Below are 15642 nucleotides of genomic sequence, written 5' to 3'. Positions count from 1 at the left end.
AACTAAGAAAGGATTCTCACTTTAGGTGATTAAAAATGAATGACAACATAGTTAGGAATGTCAAACTAGATTTTATTTTTATTTATTTTTCAATATATTGATTTTACCTCCCTAAATGCACATAGATCACATTCATTGGACTTTCAGGAGGAACAAAAACAAAAACAACATCTTGAACTATTCATCTCTTCCAACCGATTGATTTTTGCCTAATGCTCTTTCCATAAATACATGAATAACAATGCTCAGGAATTTCATTCATTTTTTAATGTCAACAGTGAATTATTCAGTGTCTCTCACCTGAGCTTTTCCACAAACAACTTCATCATTTACTTTTACAACTGCACGGGAAAAACAATTCCAAATCCAAGCCTAGTGAAATGAAATATGTTCTTACCTACTTGATCTTTGAAAATCTTTGAAATAACCACAGGCACATTGTGCTCGGCGCCGCCCTGGAAAGCGTGAGAGAGAAAAGGGAATGAATTGTGTCGCGTTTCTGAGGTAGAATTTGCTGCCAAATCCACTTTCTTAGGTCGTTTTCACACCTGACCAAGCGGACTCGGATCGTTTGGGGACCTGATGGTTGCAGCACTGTTGCATTTAACACCCGTTTCATTTCTGCTTTCACACTGTGATTTCTAAAGCGCACCAAACTTTCTGAGTAGCATCACATGGTTGAAAGGGGCACTCGTCTGTTGAACAAAGTAAGAGGGGAAATCTCTTTACATTTGGTCCTGTGTTTGGTCCGGAGAGCTTTCACACCGCATACAAACCAAACCTGGGTTCGCTTGCAAGCGAACCGAGACCCACATTTTCAGGCGGATCTGAGTTCGCTTGTTCGGTTCGCACCAGAGTTTGGATGAGCTTTCACACCTGGCCAAACAAAGCGAGCTATCCGAGGAAACAAACTAGGGTCCGTTTAAATCCAAACCGCTCTGGTGTGAAAGCGACCTTTAGACAGAAAGACTAGATTTCACATTTCAGTCTACCAACATACAAACTCATCTGCTTACTTTGATGCTCAGACCCAGACCGCCAGCCGTCTGTCTTCGCAGTACGACAGTTCTGTGCTTTAGAAAGCGGGAGGTTTTTTTATTGGCAAAAAGATATTGTGAAACACTGAAAGAGTATTCTGGAATTGTGCGGCACAAATCACAGTCGAAGTAGCGGATCCCTTACGTTTGAGTGGGATTCAGGTCCGCTTGTGCAGACCACGTCCAGCTTCTGTATGGTCAGTAGCTCTTTGGTCAGTTTCAGGCAGACGTCGTAGGTATTGTTGGTCTCCTCCTTGTACAGCAAAGCAATTCCAGATTTTGTCTGTTGAAATTGAGAGGAGCGTTGACATTTTAGGTAATTATGTGCATTTTAATGCTCTTTTCTCAGTGCGTCATTCGCGTTCCACATTCTGCAGGTTGAGCTTTGACTGAGTCGATTATTTCCTGACGTGGTGAGAGCACCGACCTTTTTGATAGAGAAGTATTTAATTTTTTTACTTTACCTGAACAAATGGAAAAAGTGACACAAGCATAAAGGACATTGCATTAGACAACCTGACTTTGAGGACAGATAAAAGAGCACAGCACAGGCATCATATTTGTCCAGACTAGTTCTGAATACTGAGTAGTATTTCCACAAACAACTGTAAACATAACACAGTTCCGTTTAATCCCACCGTCAAATTGAATGCATTATTCTCTGATCTTTTCGTCGTTCATTTCCCCACCGGCAAACAGACAAACAACCGAACCCTCAAGCAGCGCTGATGAATTAGGAAGAGCTCCGGTGCATCCGTAAAACAGAATGACTGAAGGAGTTGCTGTGAGTTTTAGATTCCATAAGTCATATTTCAGACAGCATAGTTCAGCGGCTGACAACCTTTCCCCACTGGACACATCCCAGTGATCCCACACCAACATGAGATCGGTTCCCCTCAACAGAACATGCTCCAAAATCTGCAATTCTGACTTGAATCTACTGTGAATATTTATTCAGCATGCTTATTTTTAGAGTTTCAAAAACATGGGCATGTTAGTGTTGTTGTGTTTCGCGTGACTCTAGACTCTAATCACAACCTAACTGACAGGATGGGACACACTGGAGGAGAAGGGCGCGCTTCTTTTCAGCACCCGTGACAACGCAGTGGACTATTTCGGCCCTCCGCAGCTGTCTCGCCATCTCGAGATTCTCAACACAGATGGTTGTGATTGTATTTGTTCACGCTACATGTTCATCACTTGAGGTTAACAAGCACACATGCTGCAGCAGGGATGCGCCTCTTTCCTGATTATGATTGAGGAACACATAAAAGATCAGCAAGGAGCGATGCAATTTTAAAGTGAACAGCCGGGCTAATGTGCAAGCTGACCTGTTGCAGCATTTCGGCCTCTCCCCGTGCACCCCCCCCAGTAACTTGAGAAGCACAATTAAGCCTAATGAGCAATTTCACACTGGCCTCTTGCAGAGCACAGTGCACAGTGTAATAATGCACAGCAATGCAGAGGAAACCATACTGACAAACAATTATGCCCGGCAGCAAAAAAAAACCTTCCTCTGATGCTTTGGTCTGAGACTGAAACTCCCGAATCGGAGTGGCGCACGAATTCCCATCAGAGTGATGGCATTTCTTTTCTTATAGGATGTTTGCATACTGATTTTTCTACTTTTGACCACCTTAAATCCGGGTAAGATCAGAAGCGAGGGGCAAGAAGAAATGCTTTTGTATTATTTCATTCCACCATTCTTTTGCAGAAGATTTCAGCAGAGCAGCAAAAGACTGACATTTCAGAGATAATGTTTTTTTTTTGGGGGGGGGGGGGGCGTACGGAAGAGGTGACGACCAGTAAGTGAGTGAGGTCAACCAATTCTCCTGTTAAGAGACTTCGGAATGAGGGTCGTGCTCCGTTGCTGCCAAAGAGGATGGAGCCTAAATTAAGGCTTCTGACGAAGGAAGATTTCTGACTAAAAGTGAATAAATGCATCACATGGGTGCAAAAACATGATTCTCATTTTTATATTAAAAAAAAGCAATAATAAACTAGAAAAGCACTCAAGGAGCACAGACCTCCGCCAAGCAGCCGTCGTAATTGGGTTTACACCGTCCGTATGCTGATCTGGATCTTCACCAAAAGGTTATAAATAGTTTGTGGTATCGTTACACACCAACCATGAAAAGCAAAAGTGCACCTGACTTGATGTGTATTTTTTAACTGATTTTGTGAATCCGTAAATGTGGTTTTCAATGTTAATCCATTCTGGATCCAATCCACATGAAATTCGGTGGTGAGATACAGGCCCCCACCCTACATGACTCATGTCAAATTCCATAAACATCGGTCAATACTCAACCGAGATATTGAGGAACACATTTTGAAGCACCAGTGACTGCAATGTTAACGAAAGTGATCCAGAATCCAGGATCTCTTCTGGATCATCTGTTCCTGGTAACATTCCCAACATTTCCTGAAAACGTCATCCAGATCCGTCAAGAAGATTTTGAGTTATCTTGCTAACGGACGTAAAAATAAAAAACTAACTCATCCTTTACACAATGTTCGAGTTTGATGTTCAGCCTTACTTAAAGTTTATGAATGTTGAAACAGAAGTTGGTCAGTTGTTCAAAATCCCCTTTCTCTACTGAAAAGGTAAAAACATAACATTTTTAAAAAATGTATACATTTTCAAACCTGTTTAGGTGAAAAAAAAAACAGTATACATCATGCGTTAGAATATCATTCATTCATTATCCAACCGCTTATTCCGTCATCGGGTCGCGGGCCAAGCTGGAGCCAATCCCAGCAGTCAATGGGCGAGAGGCGGGGTACACCCTGGACAAGCCGCCAGTCCATCGCAGGGCAACACAGAGACAGACAAATCAGCCACACACACAAGTTTTATTTTATTTTTATTCCTCCAAAAGAAAAAAGACAGATCTTATTTATCTCGCAAACTTGTTCATGTGTGAAAGAGTTAAGACCTGTGAGACCATAAAGCCTCATCTAGAACCCGCGGTGCCGTTCCGTAACCTCACGTCGTTCAGGTGGATTGAAAACGATATAAAGGCCACCTTGTGGGACACCTCGACATAAAAACAAGCCCATGCTGATTGCATATTCTGCTTCAGCAATCTTTCAGAAATCCAATGAAAGTATTCAAATCGCACCTCTTCTGCAGAAGTGCGTGCATTTGTAATATATGCAAAGCTGAATAGCATTGCAATCCGAGGGCATATCATATTCATTACGCTGACTGCGGTCAAATTGTGTCTGAGAGGGACTGAAGCTGCAACAACAAGATGAAAGATGTGATATACATCCTGTTTTGTGAAGCTTAAGTCTGTTTTTTTTGGAATACTGTCAAGGAGGTCTTTGTTTCAGGCCATATAACTGAAGCAGTTGCTTTGAACCATATCCTCCATCAGATCGGATTTAAAAAGGAAGAAAATAAAGACCTAAACTCTTTTAAAAGCACAGACACACAAAGCGCTGCGATAAAAGTGAGTCATAATTATCAATGGCATGTGTGGCTGTAAAAGGATGCAGCCTCAGAGGCAGCACGGGTAGCACCTCCCTTGAGCAGGTCCCAAGCCCGGATCAATGCAGACGGTTTCGGCAGGAATGGCATCCGGCGTAAAACTTTGCCAGAATTAAGCATGCAATGGACCAGAAGGTTGATTTGCTGTGGCGACGCCTGATGGGATGAGCCGGAGGAGGCTTGCAGGCTGATGGATTTGGCTTTAATCCAGATACTGATCAGTGGATCTGATCAGTATCCATAAGGGACACTATGTTTTTTTTCCATAATAATCAAATTCAAGGTTATCAGATTTCTTCCGTTGCAGACAAACATTGTCACATTTTATTGATCTCTTCATCAGGAAGGAGCGACGTCTCTGAAGGCTCAGCGTATGAGAAACAGCACACTCGTCGACGGACGAGGAGCAGAGTAATATCATTCTCATCCTAAGCAACCCGAGTAATTCAATAAGTCAGTAGAATGCCCAAACTCCCTGGACTGATGCACCAGGGCTCTTGCATAAGTGAAACTATTTAACTTAATGATAAATAGCGTCGTCCTCCCCGACACCAGCCGCTCTCATGTCCTCCCTCACTACGTCCAAGCATCGTCTCCTGGGTCGACCTCTAGCCCTGTTCCATCCTCAGCATCCTTCTACCGATATAGTCCCCGTCTCTCCTCTGGACATGTCCACGTTCCTCTCCCTCACTCTGCACTGCTGAGTGAGGGACTCGTATATAACTCTTACACAGGAGTTGCTGCTGAACATAAAGCAGGACTATAGGCCACCATAAGCTGCTGTCAGGCTAATACGGGCTGGACTAAGTATGTGAACTGCCTTTATTTTCCCACAGGGTCTTAGAGGTCATGACTCGCAATTACCGAGTTGATTAAATATTAATATGATCTGAGTGGAATCTTAACTGGGAGGTTCTAACCATTTAAGATGAACATTAATCAGCAACAAGTGCTAGAAGCTGCCATCAAGTAATGGATCAGCGTTAAGTCGGAGGAGAACAGCACCTCACTGCTCCGATTTTACCCTGACGCACTGCAGGGCCACACGTCTGCCTGTCTAATGCACATTAAATGGCTTCGCACAGTGAAATCGCCCCTCAGGTTTTCTAAAGCACAAAATCAAATCCACCAAATCAATTTAAGGCCCGATGTTGAAGCAGTCTGAAGTGGAAACCGCCTCAGAAGACAAAGATTTACTGGCAACCTTCAGCAGAATAGAAGTTAAAGTATGCACCATATTGCAATAGAATCCAAGGAGAAGGTTGATGCTTCTCTATCTTATAGATGGTTAAATTTAGGGACGGTGCCGGAGGGTGAATCTATAATTAGGGGGGGGGGGGCTCTTCAGACGTCCGAGGTGTGAGAGCTCAAACAGAGATGTTAAAGATATGACGTCTGCAATTCACGCCGAGACAGGAATGTAAATTATGAACTGCTGAGTGAAAAAGGCTTTCATGTAGCATCTCCACTTTCTTAAATCTTTCAAATACATGCCAGGGATTAATGCAGATGTTCGTAAAGGCCAATTTAGGCAGAAGGATTAAATGTTTCGTCAAAGTATAATAAGACTCGTAAATCTCTGCAGGTTTTCTCGGCGAGTGAAAGAAGCTGCTCCGGAGATTTAAAAATGCACAAAGAGAGGAGGTCAAACGTTCCTGTTGATGTCTGAAGATTTTTACCAGCACATTTGGTTCACGCCGTCGGTCTCTGATAAGACGAGTATCAGTTTGGCCTGACAGTTGTTAATTAGCCAGATGTTGTCACTGGAGCTGGAGCAGTGCTGTAATAAACCCGTCTCCGGCGGAGATCACATCCATTACGGGTCTGGGAAGAGTTTCTATTTTTGCTTTTTTGTTGTTTCAATGATTTCTTCTCCATCATGAAATAAATATAGCCTGCAGAACACATGCGCACGACACAAAACACAAGTACAGGGATACACAATGGTCATTTCCCTTAGTTATACACATTAAGAGCGTGAAATGTTGGCTTGAATATTTGGTTCAAATAAAAATCATTACAATATTAAAATGTTTTGATCTGATGAAAATGGCATGGCTTATTTTTTCACACAAATCCACTCTTATTTTTTGTTTCTTGCCTGGAATTGGGTCGAAGCAGGTGAAGAAGGTATTTGTACAGAAACCCTTTCCAGCACGTCCTGAGGGATGCAGAGGCTTCTCCATGCCAGATGATACATGCAAGTCTTCTATCAAGTTCTGGAATCGGCCCCAGGGTGTCCTCTCAGCTGGATGCGGCACAGGCCTTCCAATGGAAAGAGCCCTGGAGGCGTTTTAATCAGATACCTCCCCCAGTCCAAAGGAGCAAGGGCTCCGTGCTGAGTTCTAACACCCTAACCCGATCTCTGGGGCTGAGGCTGGCCAACCTACAAAAGAAGCTAAGTTCAGCCCCTTAGGCTTGGGCGCAGTGCATTGTGGGTAGCAGAGGATGCAGTCGATGGAAGGCGAGCTGACAATTTTCACAGGCAAAACATATCCAGAGGGAATCTGACGAGGCGACATGAAATACCATAATCCCGTCTCTGGTGGGTTTAAATTTACCATAAACTGGTGAGTAAATTGTTAATAAAATATTGACGATACAGAGTGAACACTGCAATACTGATATTTTTGATGTACTACTGTCTGTTGTAGGGTGTTAACTTTAGTTTTTGGGTGACATACTCGTTGCTGCTTGTTTGAAAACAGCGAACTGTCCTCTCGCAACATTCAGTTAATTTTGTCTCCTTGAGTGTTTGGGTTGGGGGGGGGAGTGTCTACTGAGGGTTCTGGGGCTCGAAGCAAACTGAGGAAACGTCTGCCACCTGGTTTGGTGCTGATGGACCAGGGACTCCTGCCAGAGGGGTGCAGTTTAAATATCACAAGGAGAGAAAGCGAGTGGGATGGGTAGAGCATCACCAAACGACAGCCTGCAGTCTAACTTTTAAGGAAACTAGGGGTTGGAGTTAGATTGTATTTAAAGTGGGAGAAAAGTGTGTCCATTGGACCATGTCTTAGGAGAGTGGATTACGTTTCTTGCTAAAAGTGTTCTGTTAAGAGCAATTGTATTGATTCTTTTGGCCAGTTTCACACTTGTGCTCAGACCAATGCATCAGAACCTGCTGTGTGAAATTAGTTTAGACGCGGCCGGGTCATGCATCATTGTTTAATACCTTTTACCTTTTATTAAATCATTTTTATTTTGAATTATATAAATATATCCAATGCTAATCAATCGGCTTCCCGATACCCAGAAGAGATCACCGTCCAATAATCCGTATACGAATAGCAGTAATTTCTCATCTGTAAATCTTGAAAATGTCAATGGTTCTAGTGATAAAAGCGTTGTAACATGGGGGGGTGGGGGGGGTCTTACAATGATGTCAAATTTCCAACATCCAAATCAAAAGCCAGAAGCAGAGTACAATCAATTATTTAATTAAATGTGTGCATGAGGAGACGAGAGGTTTCATACTGGAGATCAACCAATCAATCAATGCTGACCAGTTATGTTGTACAAGTTAATGCTCTTTTAAACCATAATTATTTGTTTTTTTTCTAATTGACTTATTTCAGATTCTCAGATTAACCTTTTTGAACTTTCTGTATTTGAAAGGTTTGATGCAACGAAGACCAGTTAGACTTCCATCACTAAATTATTACTGTACCTTTAAACACACACATTTATTTCTCCCACTCAAACCCCCCCTCTGTGAATCCTTTACATAGAGGAGATATAAATTATCTGAGGAACAAAAGGCAAGTCTCCGAACTCCCTCGTCTACTGAGCTTGTCTTTTGTCAAAGAGCAGCTCTGTAGTTTGTCTGTAAGCTTTTATATTATGTCGGGTTTGGAGCTGGCCATAGTGCAGATGAAACCAAAGCACTACTATAGTAATACGTTTTAACATTTAAACATTTTAATTTCTTTAGTTTAAATTTAAAATAAAACCTGCTATCATGAGGACTGCAAGTATATGCAGTTCGGAAGCCGTGTAAATGTCAATAGATAGAATATGATGACTTGCCTCCATTATGAATTGACATGTCAAGAGAAGGGGAAGAGGCCAGTTGATACTATGTATATTTTTCTTTTATCTTATTTTGACCTGTTTGTATTTTATTAATGTATTTTTCCTAGTTTGCACCGATTGGAGGGCTTTACATTTTGTTGTACTTGCAATGGCAATAAATATCTATTCTATTCTTTTAAATTCTGTTCTATGTTGCAAAGTTGAGACAAGCTGCTGAAATACACCTGGATATACACTTGCATATTTGTTTTGCTCATCTTCATTCAAGACTTCCTGAACGGAGACATTTGTGCCTCCTTCATCTGTCCTTCCTGATCAAAAGAGAAATGCTCACTTTGGCTGCAGTGGAAGAAAACTTTGCAAACAACGATAACCTTGAAAACCACCGCAGCCGTCAAGTGACACAAGCACACACATAAGCTTATTGCCGACACTCAAAGCGCCGTCGGCCCGAGTTCCAGACGTGTCTGTCTCGCGGATCGGTCAATGATAACATCTGCAAACCCGGAGCAAAATACACTCTATCCACAAACGGTCTAGAGAATCACACTGCTCTTCTTCATCGTGGACCGAATGCAGTTTACTCACTGATGTCTTCATCAGTGCAGCTTTCTCTGAACTACAGCCGGATATCATTAGTGAGTTTCTCTCTCCAACCACAGCAACAGCACAGTCATTTAAACAGGGAGGATGTGAAGGGGTATGGAATATTGAAATATTGACTGGAGTGAAATATCAAGTCTGCCAACTTCTAAATCCTAACATTTAAAACTATCCTAAGAATTGGGGGGGGCTTTCATTCTCTTCAGCCTGTCCTCTTTTTGGAGATAAATTATTTTGGAGCTGGTACAGCAGTGACTCAGGTGAGTTCAGAAAAAAGTAACAAAAAGCCGAAATCATCTAAAAGTTTCCAATTTAACATGACATGATTTAATTATGGCCAAACTGAAGCACAAAGACAATATGTTCTAGTTTTATCTACAGTATTTGGATCTGTATTTCGTTACTATCGGGAGAGCCGGAACATTTTTTGTTGTTGCTATGCTAAATTAATCCGCTACTATCTTAAAGTTAAAGCTTAGACAACAAACGTTTTTCACAGCTCTTGGGTACAGAGTGAATTTAGGGCACTTCACCAAATGTAGCTCAGCAATCCAACAATTTCTTAGGACAGAGTATGAGTAGAAATGATATAACAATGTAAGTATTAATCTCTGAACACTGTCCAACCCTTCTGAGTCCCACATTGCAGAGAAAGACTTAATGTAATGGCGGAACCGGTAACAAATGTGGAAGCTTTTAAAAACTAAGCTTTTAAAGACAAATACTTTTTGAATGAAAAGTTACACAATCGTGCACATTTCCTGAGACCTATAAGCGCTGCCCATCATTTATGTGCTTCAGCCAATCATTGTCTTTCTCCCACAAGTTAAAAAGTCAAACATATAGAATCACTCAGTCTTCCATTTTTGACCTGCGATGCTTTCAATCGTTTTCAGACATAAAAAAACACTGAAACATTTATATACATTTTGACATTGACCAACATTAATAAAGGATAGGTTTAGAAAAGTCGAGCCATTCAACTGTTAAATATTGTAACCTGGAGCTGATTGACATCTAACCATCACATGAAGCGAACCTTGACCAGCCTGCAGTCACTTACCAGCTTGTCTGACTGCATCTCCTGCAGGACTAACGGGCTTTGCTAAATGAGAATGGTTTCCATGCAGGTAGACTGTCACTGCCTTGTCTCTCCTTTTCTTTTGTTAGTTTTGTTTGTAGAGTGTTTTTAAGGAAGTTTTTTAGGGTGTTAAATAAATGTTTTGAATTGTTGAATGCCGTGCTGGTCGTCACTGTGAGCGGACCTGTGGTCGGGGAAACCCGCTAAAACGAGCCGGGGACCAAAGGAACAAAAAATTAGATCTTTAGGTGAACGTCCTAAAGTGGCGTCGTCGGCAAAGGTCGGACCGTTTGGCCCCATATCCCCAACGCCACAGGGAGGGGACGCACCTATATACGCCCCCCCCCCCCCCCCCAATCAGTGGCAAATGGGCCACGGGTGCTCCCTCCCACACCTGCCTGCTTAATTACATCCCATCCGGTTACACAGGTGAATGCAGGACAGGTGCCTTAAATCTGGAGCAAGGGACGCTCACAGGGAAACAGGACCAAAAATAAAAGTTATCGGCTCAGAGTAGCGCATCTGCGCTTCATGCGCATCTTTTCTACCCCGCTGAGATGAATGGCAGCAGTCCAGAGTTATCGCTGTGCACGCACACACACACGCACACACACACACACACACTACAAAGCTGCAAAGCTGCAAAGCTGCTCATAGCTGGCCGTGCATGAAGCGCATCTGTTCGGAACAAACTGATCCACCGCAGCGAAGCAACGGAATGGACCGGACCGGGACGGACCGGAACGGACCGGAATGGCTCTACTTGCCGAAGTTGGAACCGAAAGGCTGGCGGGTCGCTCGATTAGCTCCGGTTGTTGTCGCCCGGTCACATTCATTTCCCGTGACACCGTCCTCTGACTTCAGCGAGAGTTTCTCAAGTCATCGACGCGCCGCTGCAGTGAGAGCATCCTCCGAGTGCTGCTCGGCTCCGCTCGGCTGGACTCGACTGTCTCCTCCTCCTCCTCCTCCTCCTCCGGTCTGCGTGCATCTCCACCTGCTGCCTGTCCTCCTCCTCGCAGCCGCTCCTGCGTCAGAGCGCACGGCTTTAACCCGTTCACGGGGAATCCTGGGAGCGGAAAGAAAGGCGCGCATGTTTCTCTCATTGGCGCTCAGTGGCAGTTTCAGCAAGATATAAAGCGTGGAAAATCCTTTTAGGGCTAAAGCGTTTCCCTGCGCTCAGGTCAAGCCTCCGTGAAGACCTTAACGTCTCCAGGGATGAGGGGGCTCGATTAATCCTGCTGACATGGCTGGCCTGGATGCGTTTTGCTGGAGCAGGAATGATTTTGGAATCCGGTCTTACTGCTGGCTCCTCTTGTGAGGGAGCCATGCGGGGATTTCTGCCTCCAGCAACCCCAATAATTCCATTTGATTTTAGTGGCGTATAGACACAAAATGTAGCTCCTCGGTTCATCATCATCATCATCATCGCTCTGTAGAGGAGAGAGTTATAGAATCTCTCAGACCCCAAATTCCCTGAATACCTGGGACTAGTTTGTAGGATTAGAGATCTATCAGCGACCTATTTTTGCTTTTATTTGCCATTTAAGGGGAGCATCGTCATCATTTATGTTCTGGAATCTGGAGCATAAGCACATCTGAAGTACTGAGAATTTTAACTATTTAGACTGAGGGAGGAATTTGTTTCTAGACCGCATGAACTGCTTTCTCGGGTGAGGGTAACTCAAACTTTGTCACTCTTAAGATGACAAAAATGTTCTCAAATTATTTTAATATGTAACCCGAGTGCCCCTTGAATGCGTATCGCCGGGGCTGATGGCTCTTGTAATTCTACGCGCAGGATTAGAGCTGTCCATCCATTGTGAAGGGTATCAGTGATGGACTGGTCTATTATTCCATCATAGCTTCACAGAGAATGAAAATAATTCAGCAGAGGATAAGAAAAGGGAAAGCTTAAACTTCACACTTCCATGAAAGGGCACTCAAATCGTCTTTTTCTGCCAAATCTGATGAGATGGTGTTTTAGCGCTTTTATGGATCTCCAATGCAGACCTGAGTCATAACGAAGCCACGAGTTTCAATTCGACGAACATTTAAGGGTGGCAGAGCTTTTAAAAAAAATTATCTTTCTATTTCCCTCTCCGTCGCTCCTTGACGGCGTCTGCTTGAGCCATAGAAATAAAATCTAATTGAATTAAATGTGCCTTTCCCATCCAAGCTATAGCTGTTTTTAACCGTCTCCATGCTAAGCCCACCGGCTGCTGCCTATAGCTTCCGGTTTACCGTGCAGAAATGCTCCAACCCATTTCAAATGTTCAGCCTGTCATATTGTCAGTTATCAAATGCAGTTGAACTATTTAAGTACTTCCAGACGGTACAGATGTGCATACTTAGGCCTCTCTTTACTGCATGTTGCCTAACATCTACGAGGTTCAGTTCTTACACACATGCAGCTCAAACCCTTTATTACATTTGCAGGATGGCACCACATCTGTTCCAATCAAGGGCTGCGTTCCAGGAATGAAACCTGTTTAACAAAGGAAGCGTTCAGAATTCCCTCATGAAGGGAAATGACTGTGGGATGTGACTAACATCTGGTTACTGTATTGACAGAAATAGACTTCCGCCTGTCTGCGCATCAATCACTTATTATTCAGGGGCCGTCTCTCAGCTGTGAGTGCGTTGCTCCTCATCTCTCTCGCTCTCTTGCATTTTTTTTTTTTTAATTCTGTGAGGCTTTGAAAGGCGCTTGCCAAAGCTTCAAAGCGTCTTTCTGTCACATTAGACCGAATGATATTCTTTTTCTGGGCTTGTGTTTTACCTATAAGACGCTTTCCAGGCCCATTTCTGCCTTTCACGGTTGTATTTTGACCAGTTCTTGCTGAATTTCACCATTTTTATCCTCGTCTCAGTGACTAGACAACGTGGGAATATCCGGCAGGTCGCACATATAACCCCCCCCCCCCCCAGACAAAACAGATGAGGGGAATTTGAAATTCTGACAGGTAATGGATTTCTTCAACTCCAATCGGATTTTTAAACATTACCCAGAGACGGGAGCCTGCCCGGGTTTGAGTATCCCATGCTTCAATGGATTGAGGTGAATCATCGATTTTCCATCTCTTAGCAGAGCCTTTGTGTGGCTGATTCTTTGCTGTATTGTTCCTTCTTTTAATCTTTTCCATATAACCTCTCAGCACAAATTAGAAACTCAGTAAAAACTAGCTGCTCACAATAACCGGCGGTAACTCCTATATCTTTTAAGATGATTTTCTTGCTCTCCACGTTGCTTGGAAATTTCACATCTAGTCCCGATCCTTAAAGATCCCATATTCTACCCTTTTTTCACAAGTTAATGCAACACTTATATGAAATATCTGTGACAGTCTCTGGTCAAAGTAGCAAACAGATGCTTGCAGGACAGCATCCCTCTTTTCTGTCACAAACAGCTCTGTCAGAAAGGCCTCTGAAAACAAAAAGGAAACTGAATTCATAGCAGGCACACAGCTGCACGCTACCATGGTAACCCGCGAGGTTTTTTGCCAATTTTTGGTGGAACATTACCACCAAAAATCAACTTTATCCACTCTGTTCTTCTTTGACTCGTGCGGGAGCCACAGGTAGAACGTGGACGTGCGGAGCGCGGGGGGGGGGAAGCCTACTGAGAGGATAATAATGTCCTCTCGGTAGGCATCGTGGGTGAGACCGCAGTAAAAACACCTCATAAAAAACAGACAGACTGACTGACTGACTGATATGCTCATTATTCCAGGATGTCCTGCAGATCCCCCCCCCCCTCCTCGCTCCCTGACCTTCATCCTGCTACAAGCATTTTTTTGCCTTGTTCTCTTGTTTCCTGAGTGAATCAACCAAAAGTCTTCACCCCTGATTGTGTGCTGCATTTGCACTAAACACAAAATGCGTCATAAAGCAAAGCAGTATTCCCAGTGAAAATGTGCCATTTCCAACGCTGCATCCAGATTCGTGACGCTCGCGTCCCGGTTTGGACCCCGTGTACCATCTTTTAAAGAAATCCCCAAACAAGCATTCTGGATTTTATATGTATAATTAAAATGAAAATGTTTTACAAGTCATTTGGAGCTTAACATTTTCAATCTCCTGAGTCTGGCTTTGTATTTCGTCTAAACAGCTGCAACACTTCCTGGGAGAGTCGCACGCCTCTGCAGCATCTGACAGTATTCCAGCAACTGGCACTATAAACATAAATCATCTCTCCGTCCCCCCATTAGCTTCGTTATTGATAGCTGCCATCGCAGACTGAACGAAGGACTGTCTTCTGGGTCTATTGGCTAAAATGCATGATTCGTTATAGGCTTGATGCTCTATGTCATCCTCCCTGATCCGTCCCACCCTCTGCTGCTTCTCTCCATGTGGTCTCATTAAATGTATTGTTTATTGTGGATCACGTAGAAAGTTATTCAAATGTATTTGTTATCATATCATCAGCTCCTGTGGGATGATTAGAAATATTTCTGCTTACCAGGTTGGTTCTAAGGTCTGTCACGATGCTGTATTATGCATTATGGGATGGTAAGGATTTTTAGCAATTAATCAGACCTTTGGGTGTTTCCAGGGAAACACAGTTTCAGCTTTAGACTGTTGGTTTTGATTCAAAGATAATATATATGTATATAGCAGTGATACTTTATTTTTTTTGGTGATGTCAGATGGTTCTGACCTCCACAAAATCCATTCATTCCTGATAATGAAAGCTTAGATAGGCAATTCCCTTAGAATGAACTTTACATTTCAAATTCTAAAAGGAATCAGAAAAGGGCCAAAAAAAAAACGGAAGGTCAGAAATGAAAACTTCTGTTTTTCCTTCTATTTCATATGTAAGAGTTCTTTTGAATAAGACATCAAATATATATAAATATATATACGTATAGTCGTATTTAAAGGCATTTCTGAGAGGGAGCCTGAACTGTAGGGGGTCCAATGGATGGAGCTGAGCGCTGCTGAACTGTGTTGGAGCTGCGTGCCTCGGAGGAATCCATTGTCAAAAAGACAAAGGTCCATTTAAAAGATCTGAGACGGTTCAGTGCTGAGCCAGGCACTCGCCTTAGTGTGCGAGCAAGGCGATTAAAATTTCATGATCCAATCTCAGAAGTCCTGAAAGACGTAAGTCAGAGTAATCTCTAGCCTGCATCTTTTTCGTTTATTTTTTTAGTTCATGAGGGATAGAACATAAATACTGGATCTTCAGCCTCAATGATCATGATCAGGCGCACTCGTGTCAGGTATAATTTTTATATATAATTATAATTATAAGCCTCGATTGGTTCAGAATAACGTGTCCCAATACCGACTGCTTGCTGATAGACTCGGCCTGGAACGAAGTAAACTAGACAAAGTAAACGTGATGCCGTTTTCAGCTGAGTCAGAAACAGTTCTATCTATTTCGAGTTGTGTTT

The 15642-nt window shown here is 43.0% G+C and overlaps 1 protein-coding gene across 1 annotated transcript in view; it reads right to left on the bottom strand.

Moving 5' to 3' along the window:
- Nucleotides 1-11085, bottom strand: part of sntg2 (syntrophin, gamma 2) — a 39080-nt gene extending 27995 nt beyond the window's left edge. Inside the window, exons 1-4 of the mRNA XM_068752038.1 lie at nucleotides 11017-11085; nucleotides 1183-1320; nucleotides 1017-1073; nucleotides 398-455 (exon numbers count right to left, since the gene is read on the bottom strand). Coding sequence (XP_068608139.1) covers nucleotides 398-455; nucleotides 1017-1073; nucleotides 1183-1320; nucleotides 11017-11085 — 322 coding nt within the window. The remainder of the gene's footprint in view (nucleotides 1-397; nucleotides 456-1016; nucleotides 1074-1182; nucleotides 1321-11016) is intronic.
- Between the last annotated feature and the right edge of the window lie 4557 nt (nucleotides 11086-15642).

This window comes from Brachionichthys hirsutus, chromosome 18 (genome assembly GCF_040956055.1).
Source record: "Brachionichthys hirsutus isolate HB-005 chromosome 18, CSIRO-AGI_Bhir_v1, whole genome shotgun sequence".
Taxonomy (NCBI): Eukaryota; Metazoa; Chordata; class Actinopteri; order Lophiiformes; family Brachionichthyidae; genus Brachionichthys; species Brachionichthys hirsutus.
The sequence above is the reverse complement of the archived record's forward strand: the minus strand, read 5'-3'. Positions and strand labels throughout refer to the sequence as shown.